This window comes from Podarcis pityusensis (genome assembly GCF_964106645.2).
Source record: "Podarcis pityusensis genome assembly, chromosome: 12".
Taxonomy (NCBI): domain Eukaryota; kingdom Metazoa; phylum Chordata; class Lepidosauria; order Squamata; family Lacertidae; genus Podarcis; species Podarcis pityusensis.
The window spans coordinates 25,758,212-25,773,646 of NC_138037.1; the positions used below are offsets into that span (position 1 = coordinate 25,758,212).

The following is a 15,435-nucleotide window of genomic DNA, read 5'->3' on the forward strand; positions in this document are numbered from 1 at the left end:
ATCTGGTTTGCATGCACAATTAGTTCTTGTTTTGTGCTTGGGACATATGTTGTTTCCAGATGACCAGTTTATTGAGCATTCATCCTGAGTTGTTTGCTGGGAAGATATATGAAGCCAGCTATTTAGTGAGTATTCATTCTGATCTGTTTGTATATGATGCCTCTTCAAGCAATTGTTATCCAACACTTTCCAGTGCCTTTCCCCATCAAGTTCCTGACTATAAAATTTCAGATTTATATAGAAATCTGTTTGTACAGTAGTTTGGATTGTGTGTTATGTTGATACATGTTGGTCTGCTATCATGTGCTGTTGTATATTGTGTGATTGAATGATAGAACAGGTTGTAAGCACACACACACAGATATATACCTTAAATGAAAAGAATGCTTTTGCTGGGCTCTGTCCCTTTACGGTCCAGCTACAAAAATGTGATGCTGAAGTTGGTTACTAGTTCCCAGTTTCTTATTTGCATAGAAGTTTGAAACACAGCTCAGTCAGAAAAAAAGCTGAAGTTGTTATGTCCCTAAAATAAGCTTTGACTGAGCTATATTTCAAACTGTCATGCAAATATAGAGTAGGGGACTTCAGCATTATCAAAAATACTGCCTTTCAAGATTTGACAATACACTTTTGATATGTATTTTAATATTGTTCTACACTGTCTAAACACAGGAGGCATGTAGAAATGTTTTAAATAAATAATAACCAATGTAGGCTTAATATTTAAAAAGCAAATTGGGAAAATGTTTTTTTTTAAAGTGGTTTTACTGTCAGGTTGCGAATTTTCAGTACCTTGAAGATTTAACAGTGGTATTGTGACATATATTTGTGTGGACCAGATGGCACCTTTTCATATGCATAACTTGCTATCCTCAGCCAGTGGATGCACCCATCTGAACATCTCTGTATGCCTATATAGACATGCACACACACACGTGTGTGTAATTATGCCTGTAATCCACCAAGCTGTGAATTTTTATTTTATTTTATGGTGGGGGGCGTGAACTGGGCTCCGGTGCTTTTACCCTCCCACCTTCTCATGTATGTTAGCCGGGTAAATTGTTATCTGACGAAACAAGCTTTGGTGTCCAAAAACCTGACGCCGCTATAAATTCTGTTTTGCCTTGCTGTAGGCTCCACACAAGCCTCTGTGTGTTTTGCTGTAACCCACCAACGGGGCTCACACGAGCATTGCGAATAACAGTCTCAGCAACAAAGGAGCGTGACTTTTATATAAGCGCGAGGCGAGGAGGAGAAAGGAGAGCGAATGAATCAACTGCGGCGGGCGAGGGCGCACCTCCGCCTCACGAGCCGCTTCAACCCCCCGGCTACCCTCCGCCCCACACAACGCTCCCCCGCCCTTTCCGAGCCTCCTAACGGACAGCTGCTGCCATTATGGGAGAACCCACGAGCCCCTTGCTTAGAAGACCAATCCCAGTTTTAGGTCCCGCCCCTGCTGGCATGCCATTGGCTGGCGGAGCCGGCGCTCTGCAGTCCTGGCCTCGGGGTGCTGCTGAGGCGATTTCTGAGGTGCAGCCGCGGCTTCGAAGGCTCAGACGAGCGAGGAGTCGAGCGGAGCGGAGGAGACGCTGCTACCGCTGCTGGGACCTCCGGTCCCTTCTCCCGCCGTGGCCTCATGCCCAGCCGCGCTGCCCCCGTTTGGGTGCCTAGTGGAGGGGTTGCCGGGCTTCTCCTCCTCCTCCTCCTCCGCCTTTTGGGGCGGTAGCTGGGGCAGGGGAAAAGAGCGGCGGTAGAGCAGCCGCTGCCCCCACCCCCGGCGTTTCCCGCCCTCCGAACAAAGGCGCCGCCAGAGGCCCCCGCCTCGCCCTCCGCTGCGAGATGGCGTCGTTCAACATCGGGGGACTCAACGCCTCCTCTCGGAGGAGAAGCGTCCATTCCCGCAACGCCACTGTCGAGAGGCGGAATCTCATCACCGTCTGCAGGTGAATTGGCTCCACCACACACACACACACACACACACGCACACGCAGGAACACGGGTTTGTCTCCGTATGTATAGGGCTGCATGTGTCGTCGATAACCCCGCTCAGTTGGCGGTCCTGCTCTGCAGTGCGTGCCCAGCAGACCCCCGCTGTGCTTCAAGGGGCTTGCACAGTAAATGCCTTCAGGTTTTGCTGCCTTAATCCGGAGTAAGCGCCACCACCCCGCGCTCTCTTTTTCCGTGCCGCTCTTGCATTTAACAGCAGGGGGGAGGGAACCCCAGCTTCTTCTCCCCCGCGCTGGCTCTGAATGGTGGTGGGGTGTGTGAAAGGATGCTCAGGGCGCAGCTAAACTCTGCTTAGGTAGACTTCGGGACCAGAATAGGGAATTCCCTCTACTTTTGCATTCGTCTTCTCTCTCTCTCTCTCTCTCTCTCCCTCCCTCCCTCTCCTCCCTCCTCCTTACACCTTCCTGATGCTGCCCCTTGAGCATCTGTGCAGAACTCTTTCCCATCTGTGAATTTGCTACATCTAATTGCATGTGCGCTGTTAGATGTGTCAAGTGGGGGATCCTGTGACAGTTTCTGAGACTGGAATGTGATCTGTGTTTAGGGCATTTGTATGGTGAGTGAAGGTGTATAGCCTGCCTGATTCTGGCCCCATCAGGTGCTTTTGATGATTCATAGAATTACAGAGTTGGAAGGGACTAGTCATCTAGTCCAACCCCCTGCAATGCAGGAATCTTACGCTCAACATGGGGCTTGAACCCACAACTCTGAGATTAAGAGTCTCATGCTGTACTGACTGTGAATGCCAAGAGAGAAATATTACTATACTAAGCCCTTGAGTTTGTATTTGCCCCATTAGCTATACAGGATGCAATCTCTCTACCTCGCAGCTCAGTTATACTTGAACCAGATCTCAGCTTGACAACAATCTGTGTTGAATGTCATGGTACTACTCCAAAGCATATGGAGGGGAAGTGATGTTCTATTAATGTGACTAAGGAAATATGACTAAGGAAAACACAGGGTATGTCTCTGCAGAAGAGAACTGGTGTAACAGTAATGATGACAAGCTCCTATTACTAACGGGGGGCAAAACCTTCCCCTTACCACAGATACTGTGTCTGGCTTAGTTCCCATATGTTTGTGTCCCTGGAGTTCTTCCCCATACAAATGAATGGTTTAGCTTTGCCATTCATTCTATTGGGGGGAGATTAAAGGCTGCTTTTGTGGCACTGTTATAGTAAAGGCAAAAAATGTCTCACACGGAATGGCATAGATTTCACTGAACCATGGTGTGTCACTGCATCTCACCAGGGAGCAGTCTCACCACCCAGCTCCATCTTTAATAATGATGTGCATTTTGCTGGTCCATTGATATCAGCCTCTTCCTAGCATATATGTGCTTTCTCTCTGTAATGCTCCGTTCATAACATTCTGTCCAACTCTAGCAGTCTCAGAGTTTGACTATGAATATGAAGTGTTACGTCTATCAAAACATTTGTTTGAGTTCCATAGGACACAATAAATAGGTTGAAGTCTAAGATATAGCTGAGGTAAGGCAAACCTACCATTCTCACCAGACATTGGGATCCCTGAGTGTAGGAGCTTAGTATCTCCCATGTCAGTGAACATCTCACATTTGGTTCTATGGGTAACCCCCCCCCCACTGCACTTAAGAACAAGGTTGCAGTGGAAGAAAACCTGTCAAGCCACCAGTGGGGATACCATGGGAGCTGCAGTGGTCCAGACATGCATATATGTCAACACTTCCATCCCTTCAGGCTGTATTTGTTGGAGAGGCTTTTCTCTCTCTCAATTATCTATGCAGGTTCTGAGTTGGAAGAAGGGAAAACATTCCTTGTTTCATTATTGGCATGGGTTTGTGTTTTGTTGAGGGGAATGAGAGGGTGGCTAGGTGTGAAAAAGCCAGATTGGCTCTGTTGCCTTTTCCAGAACAATGGTCTCAGTGCTGGTCTGATGGTATGGAGTGGTCAAGGTAAATGCAGGCATGTAATGGAACTGAAGAAAATAGGGGAAGTGATCAGTCCCCTCTTTGCTCATCATGTGATGCTCCCTTCCCAAATTAATGACAAACAGAATAGTATTCCTTTTTAAACTTTATTTATTAAATCAATAATATATACTTCAATTACATACACAAATAAAGAAAAAGCAACGCATTTGAATGAAAATTAATCATGGATAATACAAATTTGGGTCATTTCATTCACATTCCTGGGGGGTAGGGGTGGGAATATTACTGAGAGGCAGTAATATATTTTTTTAAATATTTGTTTTATTGTCTTCCAGGTCTTATGATATTCACACTTAAAGCTGAAAAGTTAATAAATATTCCAAATACTAGTGTATTTTGCAGGAAGCATTTGAACATTGCTATCATCATCTGTTGTAAATATATATTACAATCAGGAAGACTTGGCTTAAATGTGGTTATAGCCATATTTATGTTTATGGGTGTTTTTCTTTACCTTTGTGGAATTTCACATGCTCAGCTTATTGTATAAGCTGGCATGCTGACACTTACACATGCATATTTACATGTTCCAGAGTCATAGATGGTTGGTAAATTAATGTTGAATGTTCAGGCACCGGAAATTCATTTATGTGTAATGGCACATTCTTGGAACCCTGCACAGGCAAACATGTATTTCTCTTACAAAAAAGAAGAAGAAAAAGGCTGGCACAGTTAAAACTAAGGCTCTAAACATTAATGGTGCCATTACTGTATTCTTAGTTCATCTATTCTGTAGAAATTGCCTTTCATTTAGCTCTATACATTAGAAGTAGATTTTTCTGTATTATAGCATGTTAATTGGTTAATTTCAGTCAGAAAACCCCAGGGTTTAATTATCTCAACTTAGAACTATATTTGGGGAGGTTTTTAAATGTGAACTGGGACACATTGTCATATCAAAATGTGAGTAAAAAAGAATGCTATGGGTGTTGAACTCACACTGTGGGTAACTTTCAGTGAATTTAACACCCACAAACTTGTCATGTCTCACATACAGTGGTGCCTCGCAAGACGAAATTAATTCGTTCCACGAATTTTTTCGTCTAGCGAATTTTTCATCTTGCGAAGCACGAAATCCCGTAGGAATGCATTGAAAATCAATTAATGCGTTCCTATGGTCAAAAAAAGTCCAAACAAAGCCAAATTTGGTACAACAAGAGTTTATTAAGTGCTCTTTAAAGTCACACATACTGTAAAGAGCATTTCAAAATTCAAACCCAGAATTTTTTTAAAAAAACAGCAGAGTGGCCCAATGGTCACAGAAAATCATAAAAATGCAGGGGGAAAAAACAAGCTTCCAGATTCTTGCAAACCCCTCCCCAACTGTTCCCCCAGCCACCCAGCACACAGAAATTCAAATCCAGAATTTTTTTTAAAAAACAGCAGAGTGGCCCAATGGTCACAGAAAATCATAAAAATGCAGAAAAAAAACCACAAGCTTCCAGATTCTTGCAAACCCCTCCCCAACACCAAGTCCTTGAATTCCAAACACCCCAACCCAAAATCCAAAACCCCCCAAAAAAGTTTTAAAGCTTAACTTACCAAATGGCTGCAAAAGAAGTTTTGGAAAAGCTTCAAAAATCACCAAAGTCTTTAAAAACCTCAAAAAAGGCTACTATGTACACTGCGTTCTATGAGTTGCTCCTCGAAGTCAAGTCGCAACTGTATTAACGGTGTTAAGAAAAAGGAAACAAACTTGCAAGACGTTTTCGTCTTGCGAAGCAAGCCCATAGGGAAATTCGTCTTGCGAAGCAGCTCAAAAAACGGAAAACCCTTTCGCCTAGCGAGTTTTCCGTCTTGCGAGGCATTCGTCTTGCGGGGCACCACTGTAATTCAACTGATAGCTCTCTCCAAGTCCTGTTCTCCCGCTTTCATCCTCCAGATTTGTGCCACTTTGTGTCCTGTATTTAGTTTGTGTGAGAATTCATTGTAGTTTTAAAGTATGAAGACAGACTAATGCTCCCCTCCCCTCTGCTGTAACAGAGAGATAAGATGCGTACTTGCTGCCAATATTTGATTTTAAAAAGCCTCAGAGCATATACTTAATTCCTAAGCTCTGTTATTCAATACTTGTTCAGTTCTTCTAGCAAAGCTTTGGAAATATGTACTTGCCTGCTCATTTGTAGCAGTCAGAATGGTCTTCAGGCAACCAAGCATAACCTCATCCTTACTTCTGCATATGATTGTGCTCTCTCCTGCCAGATGTATCTACAAATACATCTTTCCATTATGTTTTTTGAATTGGAACGATTAAGTACTGTGCGGTGGCTGCTACATCTGCAGTCCAGGTTTGATACAGACAGGCTGAGTACCAACCTGACAGCACCAGTAGCTGTGATTCTCCAGTTGAGTAAATGCAGCAATGTACTATAGGTGTTTATCATGCAACTAGTGAGATGGGGATGGGTGGGAGGGAGGTACTATTGTGTATCTGTATGAGTGGTGTTTTACTTTACCCATTTTATTATTTCGAAGTGTTTAATATCTAACTTTTAAAAAAAACAACAAATTGTGTAGTGTATACCACTCAGTTACTACTATCTGGGGGAAGAGAAATTAGGGCAAGCTCATTGGCCCCTTCCACATCATTGCGTTCCCATTACCAGATTCATCATCTTCCACATACTAGAAGTCTATCAGGAAGCCTTCTGTGTTCATGTAGGCTTCCCATCTGAAGGAGTTTAGAATGCTCTTCCGGGGAACTAACTCAAAACTTTTGATAAAATACTTTGGATAATATCCATTGTAATCTGAACTTCTTAACAGAACAAATATACCACTTTGAAGAGGCACAAATCAACTGCTTGATTGGCTGTGGAGTAAGAGATGTTGCATACTAAGGTGGAATATAGTGAAAAAAACTCAAATATTGTTGAAATCTAAAAGTATTTGTTTTGGAAATTACAAACAGTGCTGTGCTTTTGTCAAGAAATATGCTTCTCTAAAATACTCTGCTGTCCAACCTGCATTATATTTTAACATGAATTAAACTCATGCTTTTTGTATCTTAGGTTTTCTATCAAGACCCTAATTGATCGATCCTGTTTTGAAACTATTGATGATTCTTCTCCTGAATTTAACAATTTTGCAGCCATTCTGGAACAGATTTTAAGCCATAGACTCAAAGGTAACTTTTCTGATTTTATGTTATATGGCACTGAATCATCTGCCTATACATTGCAAATATAAATGAGGTTTAGGCTGTTTTAATTGTTATGGCTTCATCATAAAGAACAGACATAAAATATACATTCAGGCATATATATTTTAATTGTTTATTTCTCTTTCTGATATCTGTTTCAGGTCAAATCACTTGGTTTGGTTATGAAAGTCCTCGTAGCTTCTGGGATTATATTAAAGTAGCTTGTCGCAAGGTTTCACATAACTGCATCTGTAGCATTGAAAATATGGAAAATGTCAGTTCTTCAAGAGCTAAGGTGAGAAGACTATTCATTTTTAAACTTTCTAATTTATAGCTGATGTCCCTATGCTATTTGCTGCTGTTAAACATTTTGTATTGATAGATATATGCAAAAGCTTTCTGTGCTGGTTTATTTTGAGGTAAATTAATGCTGTGAACAGGTCAGGAACCTTATATTTTATTAAAGCCTGTAAGACTTGTTATATAACTTCACTCGTTCATGAGTTTTTGATTCTACCTTCTGTGAGGAGCCCAAGTGGTGTGTCTTTGTGGTTGCATGTGTGTTTTGGAAAGCAATAGATAGGTAGCCGTGTTGGTCTGCCATAGTCAAAATAAAAAAAATCCTTCCAGTAGCACCTTTAAGACCAACTAAGTTAGTTCTTGGTATGAGCTTTCGTGTGCAAGCACACTTCTTCAGATACACTGAAACAGAAGTTGCCAGATCCTTCTATATAGTGAGAAGGTGGGGAGGGGTATTACTCAGAAGGGTGGTGGGAATGGGAGATTGGCAGATAGCTGAGATGAGCCTGCTGACGACTCTTAACGACTGTAATAGGTCTTACAGGAAAAGGCAAGGGGTGAGAAGGTGAGAAATGGCTTAGTCATGTATAATGGGATAAGAATCCAATGTCTTTGTTCAAACCAGGTCTCTCCATGGTTTTAAGTTTGGTAATGAGTTGCAATTCAGCAGCTTCTCTTTCCAGTCTATTTCTGAAATTCCTTTGTAGTAAAACAGCTACTTTGAGATCTTGTATAGAATGTCCTGGGAGATTGAAGTGTTCTCCTACTGGTTTCTCTGTTTTGTGATTCTTGATGTCAGATTTATGTCCATTTATTCTTTGGCGTAAGGTTTGGCCTGTTTGTCCAATATAGAGAGCTGAAGGACACTGTTGGCATTTGATGCCATACACAATGTTAGATGATGAGCAATTGAATAGTCCCGAGATGGTATGTGTGATGTTGTTGGGGCCAGTAATGGTGTTGTCCGGGTGTATGTGGCAGCAAAGTTGGCATCTGGGTTTATTGCAGGCTCTGGTGCCAGTGTCCGTGTTAAGTCTGGTTGTAGTATTATTGTGGGTTAGGAGTTGTTTAAGATTGGGTGGCTGTCTTGTAGGCAATGAAAGGTCTTCCTCCCAGAGTTTGAGAAAGAGAACTGTCATTGTCCAGGAGAGGTTGTAGATCTCTGATGATGCGTTGTACTGTTTTAACTTGGGAGCTGTATGTGATGACTAGAGGTGTTCTGTTATTTTCTTTTTTGGGTCTGTCTTGCAGAAAGTTCTCTCTGGGTATAAGTCTGGCTCTGTTGATCTGTTGTCTAACTTCATCTGCTGGGTATTTTAGTTCTGAAAAGGTTTGCTGTAGATCTCTTAGGTGAGAGTCTCTGTCTGTAGAATTGGAACAGATGCGGCTGTAACGTAGTGCCTGGCTATATACAATGGACTGTTTGGTATGTTTGGGATGGTAGCTAGAGGCATGTAGATATGTTTGTCGGTCAGTTGGTTTACATTACAGTACTAGAGAAAAACACGTCCTTTCAGTTCAGTTCTTCTAGCACGTCTGACAAACTTCCTGAACATGCGCAGTCGGAAAGTTTCAAGTTACACTCTTCACAAAGACTTATCCAGCCTGTGAACATCCGGGGAAATTCTTCTTTCCCACAGATAGGCGCATCATGTGATGTCAACAATCTGGCTGTCTGCAGCTGTGATGTTTCCATATACTGACATGAATATGCAGGAGACAAGTGGTGAGAGTTCAGCTGTCATCTGGTTTGGATGACTTGGAGGAAACCGTTACTGCTCTGTGCTTTCATTGTGCGTTGGCACTAACAAGTACTTGAAAGAGATTGCTTTAAAAAAACACAAAAACCCACCCACCAGAATTGCTTACAATTCTGAGTACTTGCTTATTTTTTTATTTTTTTAAAAAATGAAGTCTACTGGGGTTTTGCTGCAATAAGATTTGTTCACTTTAGACTTAATTTGGGGAGAAATGGACTGCAGGTGAATGATCACCAAGTGTGAAGCTTATTGCTTTGCTTATTGCTATGTGACACTACTGTTTTCCTTCTGTCAGCTTGAATGGTTTTCAGAGATATAAATTGTATCCAGTTGTTCAGTCTAACAATACCTAATTCATGGCTGCTTCTTTTTCAGGGAAGAGCTTGGATTAGAGTAGCGCTTATGGAAAAGCATTTGTCTGAATATATTTCCACAGCTTTGAGAGACTTCAAAACAACCAGGTATTAATCTCCTTTATTCAACAAAAAATTGAAGTATATTTCAAAAGTTCATCTGTGTAATTCTTTTATTACCCCAACATTTGTTCAATTATTGGGACTTAGTCATTTTTCACTTTTCATCTTTTCACTTTTTGCGCTAAAAATGATTATAGAAGGAAGGTCCTGATCAGCCAGGTGTTTATCTTCTCCCTCCCCAGCTGGCTCACTTTGACAGGTGGGTGGGACATCATCTGATATTACAGTCACATCAGGTCACTGATATGTGGATGGACCCACCCTCTTGTCAGAGTTGACTTCCATTGGTGGGGGTGAGGACAGTAACCAGAAAAGCAGCAGCTATCAGGATGAAACTCATCAATTCAGTCTCTGCAGGTTTCTGAGCAGGCTTTAACACACACACCCCATCAGTTGATGAGTGGGGGGTAAAATTTTGCTGCCTTGTGGGGAACTGGTGTGCACAAACAACACGGGATTGAACCCCACCCTCATCCATAATCTGACATCACCTGCCCATTGAAGAGATGTCAGTGGATTGACTGGTGGGCATGGTTTTTGGAAAAATGGTGTTGCGGGCCAAATTGGATCCCCTGCTTTATATAGTGATGGAATACCGAAATCTAGCACATGCTGGATAATATGTTTCTTTTTTAGAGTAACATTTTACTTTATACTGGCCAGTTGATTTGATTAAATAGGGTTTAACACTTGTGTGCCCATTTCACAATATCCTTGAAAACTATGGGAAGAGTTGAGGTTCCTGTTGCAGTATTGAGCAAAGTAGTTGTGTTAACTTTGTAAATATGAAATTGCTAGCTGACAATGCTGATTGTTTAGTTTGTCTTTAACTTTGTGTAGCTAGCATGTCACTAAAATGGCAGAGAGTATAACTGAACTGGAAATTAATCTTATAGAAGATTCTATGAAGATGGAGCAATTGTCCTTGGAGAAGAAGCAAACATGCTAGCTGGTATGCTGCTGGGCCTCAATGCTATTGATTTCAGGTATTGCTGTGGATTTAAAACTTTTCTGTGGTATAAGGTTGTTGAAGTATGAGGAAGGGAAGCTTATGAAATTTGGCATTGGAAGTAACTCTAAAAATTCATAAACTTATTTTGTCCCATATATAATTAAAGGATTTGTCTTCAATTTTTTGGTGTCCTAAAATGCCAGTCTGAAACTTGTATCCTGTTTTAAATCTAGTTTATTGCACGGTACCTTTTCATTATGTTTTTAGTTGTAGAGTTGAGCATATAAGTGCAGTTACATGCTCAGTATTCAGGAAGTTAGCTTTGCTGAATGTCATCAGAAGATGGGAGGAGTGTCTTGTTTTTCCAAGGTAAAACTGGAAATCGACACTAAGTGTTACATCAGATGTAACACTATGCTGTGATTTAGTATTATGTTAACCTTCGCAAGCTTCAGACTTACATGCTCCCTTCTCCTGGCACTCTTGCAAGGGGGAGATCAGAAGCATTTGCTTTCTAGTTTTAAACTGACCACAGATCCCAGTTGAGAGAACTGTGATTAAACAATGGTTCATGAACAGCTAACATTATAAACCATATGTTTGATCCTGGCTTGTCTGAACTACCCACAATTTCTGCAACTTCAGATAAAGTGGGGAGCTGTGGTTAATTTTAAAACTGAAAGTCTCCTTGGGGCTGCATCAAAGGAAGAAAGGGGAGGGTGTGTGTGCAAGTTTGAGAGTCATGCAGATTTATTCATGGAGTGCCAAGTCATAATTTAGTGTTATGCTCAATCAATCCCTATTCTGTGACTAAGGGTTTTCTGTTTGCCACTCAGCGCTTTATAGTAACCATAGCTATCTGTTATATGGCAGAATTAAATAGTTCCTACTAATATCTCCTCAGTTTTACCTTTGAGAGTGGTAAGATCAAGTACAATACAATAATTGTATTGATTTTTTATATATTTATTGAAATAATTATAGACTGCACTTTCATTTAAAATATCACAAGAATTCTTTCTTGATTCAACACAAGCCTAACTTTTCATTACTGAAAATAGTTTCCATATCTCATGTATACTGGCAATTTTGGGAGAAAATCAAATTATATGCTAAGGTTATTTAGTATTACTATCATTTCATTTTCTTGATTTAATATGATTACTGATTTCTTGCCTTGTATAAGCTTCTGCCTCAAGGGAGAGGGCCTGGATGGCAACTATCCAGCTGTGATAGACTTCACACCTTACCTGAAGTTCACCCAAAGGTACCTTTTTATTCTCGTAATTTCCTCTTGGCTGTAAACTTTAACTTACACCAGGCTAGCTTTACATTTATTTATCACTTCAAACACTTCAAAGTGGTTTTCCGCTTGTCCTGTATGTGGGTCCGAGTGGTTTTGCCTTTGCCCCACTGTTTCCCCCCAGAAAACCTCCTTAATGCGAAATTGGAACTAGCAGCAGTCTGCAGAAAACCCAACTGATGTTTGTTCTGATTCAGCACTAAACCACAAGTTTTCCCAGGGGAAAGCGGTGGTGCAAACAGAAGTGTTGTGAACTGCCTTGAGATCTTCAGATGAAGAGCAGTATACTAGATAAATAAATGTGTGACTGAACCCTAATACTGAGTTCCCAGTGTTTTGCACAAGGGAGAACTTGCAACTTCTTGATGCGTGTGTAACAGATTTGAACAATTGCATCCAACTCTAGTTAGGGATCTCTTCAACAATGGCTTGCATTTCTAAAGCAGTGTATAGATATTTCAGCTGAATTTTGCAACAAGCTGTTCTTGGTTCTCAAACTTGGTCCTTCAGTTCTGACAGCATCAGTAGTGATGAAGAAGAGCTAAGAACTCTTGGCAGTAGTGGCAGTGAAAGCAGCACACCAGAAAACATTGGTCCTCCTTTCAACATGGATGAGAACAGCTGGTACAACAAATGCAAACGGGTGGAGCAAAAATACCGCCTCACACTGGAGCAGAAGGTAAAACCTTACTTTGGCTGAAAGAAGCTGAAGATATTTGGTGTGTTACAATTGTAAATAGAAAATGTTAGAAACTTTATTTTAGAGAAATTTGTTCTTACCATTGGAAAATAATTGCTTTATTTTGGTATGACTTTCCAGATACGGAAACCTTCAGACATGGCTGCTTTAAACAAAAAAGGAGCTCACTAGAAGTATTTCACATTTACTTTCCTCTTGCTGTAAAAGCTCACAACTAGCCTAATGGTAGCACATGATGTCAATATAGATTATATCTCCCAAAATGAGAGTGCTTAGGAAGGACTCGGAAAATAGTAGATTATCTTTCATTTTAAAGAAGAGCAGAAAAAAAGATCAAAGACTTGACATACCATCTAGAGAATAGAAGCCTCTAGGATGCATCTCTTTACCCTGGCTTTTGACACTTGAGATGTGTATTTTCAAGACTCACCCATTTGTTTTGCCTGCTCTTAATACTGAATTTTAAATTATTGTAACCCTGGAGCCTGCTGGTGAAGGGTGGATAGTGAATTTAATAAAAATGATGAAGTTGATGTCACTCTGTGCAAATATTGGGTCTGGCGAAGGAACAACACTGTTGTTTTGGCAATTCATCTGTGCTGAAGCCATGGTTTATTCCACATCTCCCCTCTGCACCCATTGAACTTAAGCCTCAGCCACTGATAGAAGCAACTGTGCTTAAAAACACTTTAGCTATAACTACTAAATTTAAAAGACGCTTTGACTATGTTTTAGTAAAAGTGGCAGGTACTTTTTGAAACTACTAATTCAAATTATTCCCAAAACAATTACTCCTATCGCCTGAGTTGCAAATCTAAAACACTAAAAGTAATGTGGAATGAAAGTTGCAGAACTTTTTCTTCTTCTTGGATGTTTTGTGTCATGTAAGAACATAAAACAGAGGAAGAGCCCTGCTGGATCAGGGCTGAGGTGCATCTAGTCCAGCATCCTCACAGTGGCCAACCAGACAAAGCAGGCATATTAACAGAAAACACCATGGAAGCTTTCCCACCCTTCTGGGGTAACTGCAGCTTTCATTGGTCCAGCTGAACTATTACAATATTCTGAGTCCCAGCTCCTTTAGTAAAACTACACATTAAACACGCTCCTGGCAACACACTATAACAATTGGAAGGCTGCCACACCTCCTGCTATTAATGGCAGATGTATTCCCGACATGTTAATAACAGAACTGTACTGTATACAAAACTACTTATTTGTTAAACAGAATGATTTAAATAGTTTTTTTATTGATAGTTAATTACCAAAGAATAAGTTTTAACATTTTCTAACTACTTGTTTCAAGAAGTATCAAATGCAAGAGAGCTCACCAAAATACTTTAAAAATAAATTTTAAAATATTAGTTGCTTGGTTTGCAAATTTTGCAGTACAATTAATACTTATGTGTTTCTAGGGTTATCTAGAAGAGCTAGTACGCCTTAGAGAGACCCAACTGTCTGAATCCATCTCTCAGAAGAAGTTATTGCGTCAGAAGGTAGAAGCTATGGATTTGGCTCATAAAATGGAAAAGGAACAACTTGAGTACATCATTGTGGAACTGCAAGACCAGCTGTAAGTTGGATGCAGTGCAGAGAACTTGATGGAGAAGTAATGTTTTTTGAATAATACTGTAGTTTTTTGGTCATTATATGAAAAAATCCAGCTCATATGTTAATCAAATTAATGTAGTTCAGTTACAAAAACTGAAATTATATTAGAAAATCCTTGGGGGGGGGGGAACCAATTTTTTATTTATTTCCAAAAATGTATACTGCCCACTATTAAAAAAAAATCATGGCAGTGAACAGCATAAAATACACAATAAAATTACATTCATAAAACAAGTACAAAATACATCACAAATAAATCAAATTAATACATCAGCATAGCTGGATCACCCCTCAGGGAAAACTTGGGTTAAGATTTAAGCAGGTGCCTAAATGTCAGTGCTGTAGGTGCCTGCCTGATGTTCATTGGAAGCATTTTCCAAAGGACACATGTCACCACACAAAATGTCCTCATCTTAAGATGAACTGTGGGAGCATACAAAACAACTAAGACTGCCTCTCTTGAAGACTGATGTGCCTGGCCAGTGGCATACAAAGTAAGGAGTTCCCAGAGGTAACAGGTTCCAGGTTGTTCACGGCTTTATAAGTCAATAGCAGGACCTTAGACTTGACTCGGTAACATAATGGCAGCCAGTGTAGCACTTTGAACACAGGTGTTATGCACTGTTGATAGGGCATCTGCTATAACAACCTTGCTGCAGATGCCTTATCCAGTCTTAAGGGAAGGCCCACAAAGAGGGCATTGCAGTAATCCAATCTAAACTGAATGCCTGGACTACAGTAGTTAAGCTATGCTAAGCTATGGTATCTACCAGTCCAGGAATAGTTGGAGCTGTTGTGCCAGCTGACATCCAGGGGCAGTCCTAAGCTACACACCTGCTTCTTCAGAGGGAGAGTAACCTCACCCAGAAGAGGCAGCTAACCTATTTTCTGAATCTGGGAACCTCTCGCCTACAGAGCTTTTACCAGCTTTCTTTATTGGTCCTCATCCAGCCCACCGCTGTTCCCAGGAACTGATCCAGCTTCTGTGCCAGATGCCACCTAAGTCAGATGTTTTGGAGAAGTAGAATTGGGTGTCATCAGTATATTGGGTGCCAGCAACATGTTGACACTGTGTTCCAAATGGCTTCTGCTCCCAGGAGATTGGCCAATAGATTTCTCTGAATGGGTGCAAATTTTTTCATATCACAAGAACAAATACAAGGACAACATAGCAATCTGAATTGCATGAAAAAGATTGCCCTAGGCAAA

The 15,435-nt window shown here is 40.8% G+C and overlaps 1 protein-coding gene across 2 annotated transcripts in view; it reads left to right on the top strand.

The window, feature by feature from the left end:
- The first annotated feature begins 1,488 nt into the window (after window positions 1–1,488).
- RUNDC3B (RUN domain containing 3B) overlaps window positions 1,489–15,435 on the top strand; it is a 36,663-nt gene continuing 22,716 nt past the window's right edge. For both annotated transcript variants that reach the window (XM_080973850.1, XM_080973851.1), the window contains exons 1-8: window positions 1,489–1,943; window positions 6,994–7,109; window positions 7,286–7,419; window positions 9,560–9,645; window positions 10,557–10,646; window positions 11,799–11,879; window positions 12,426–12,594; window positions 14,031–14,188. In XM_080973850.1, the coding sequence (XP_080829976.1) occupies window positions 1,840–1,943; window positions 6,994–7,109; window positions 7,286–7,419; window positions 9,560–9,645; window positions 10,557–10,646; window positions 11,799–11,879; window positions 12,426–12,594; window positions 14,031–14,188 (938 nt within the window). In that variant the 5' untranslated portion in view covers window positions 1,489–1,839. The remainder of the gene's footprint in view (window positions 1,944–6,993; window positions 7,110–7,285; window positions 7,420–9,559; window positions 9,646–10,556; window positions 10,647–11,798; window positions 11,880–12,425; window positions 12,595–14,030; window positions 14,189–15,435) is intronic.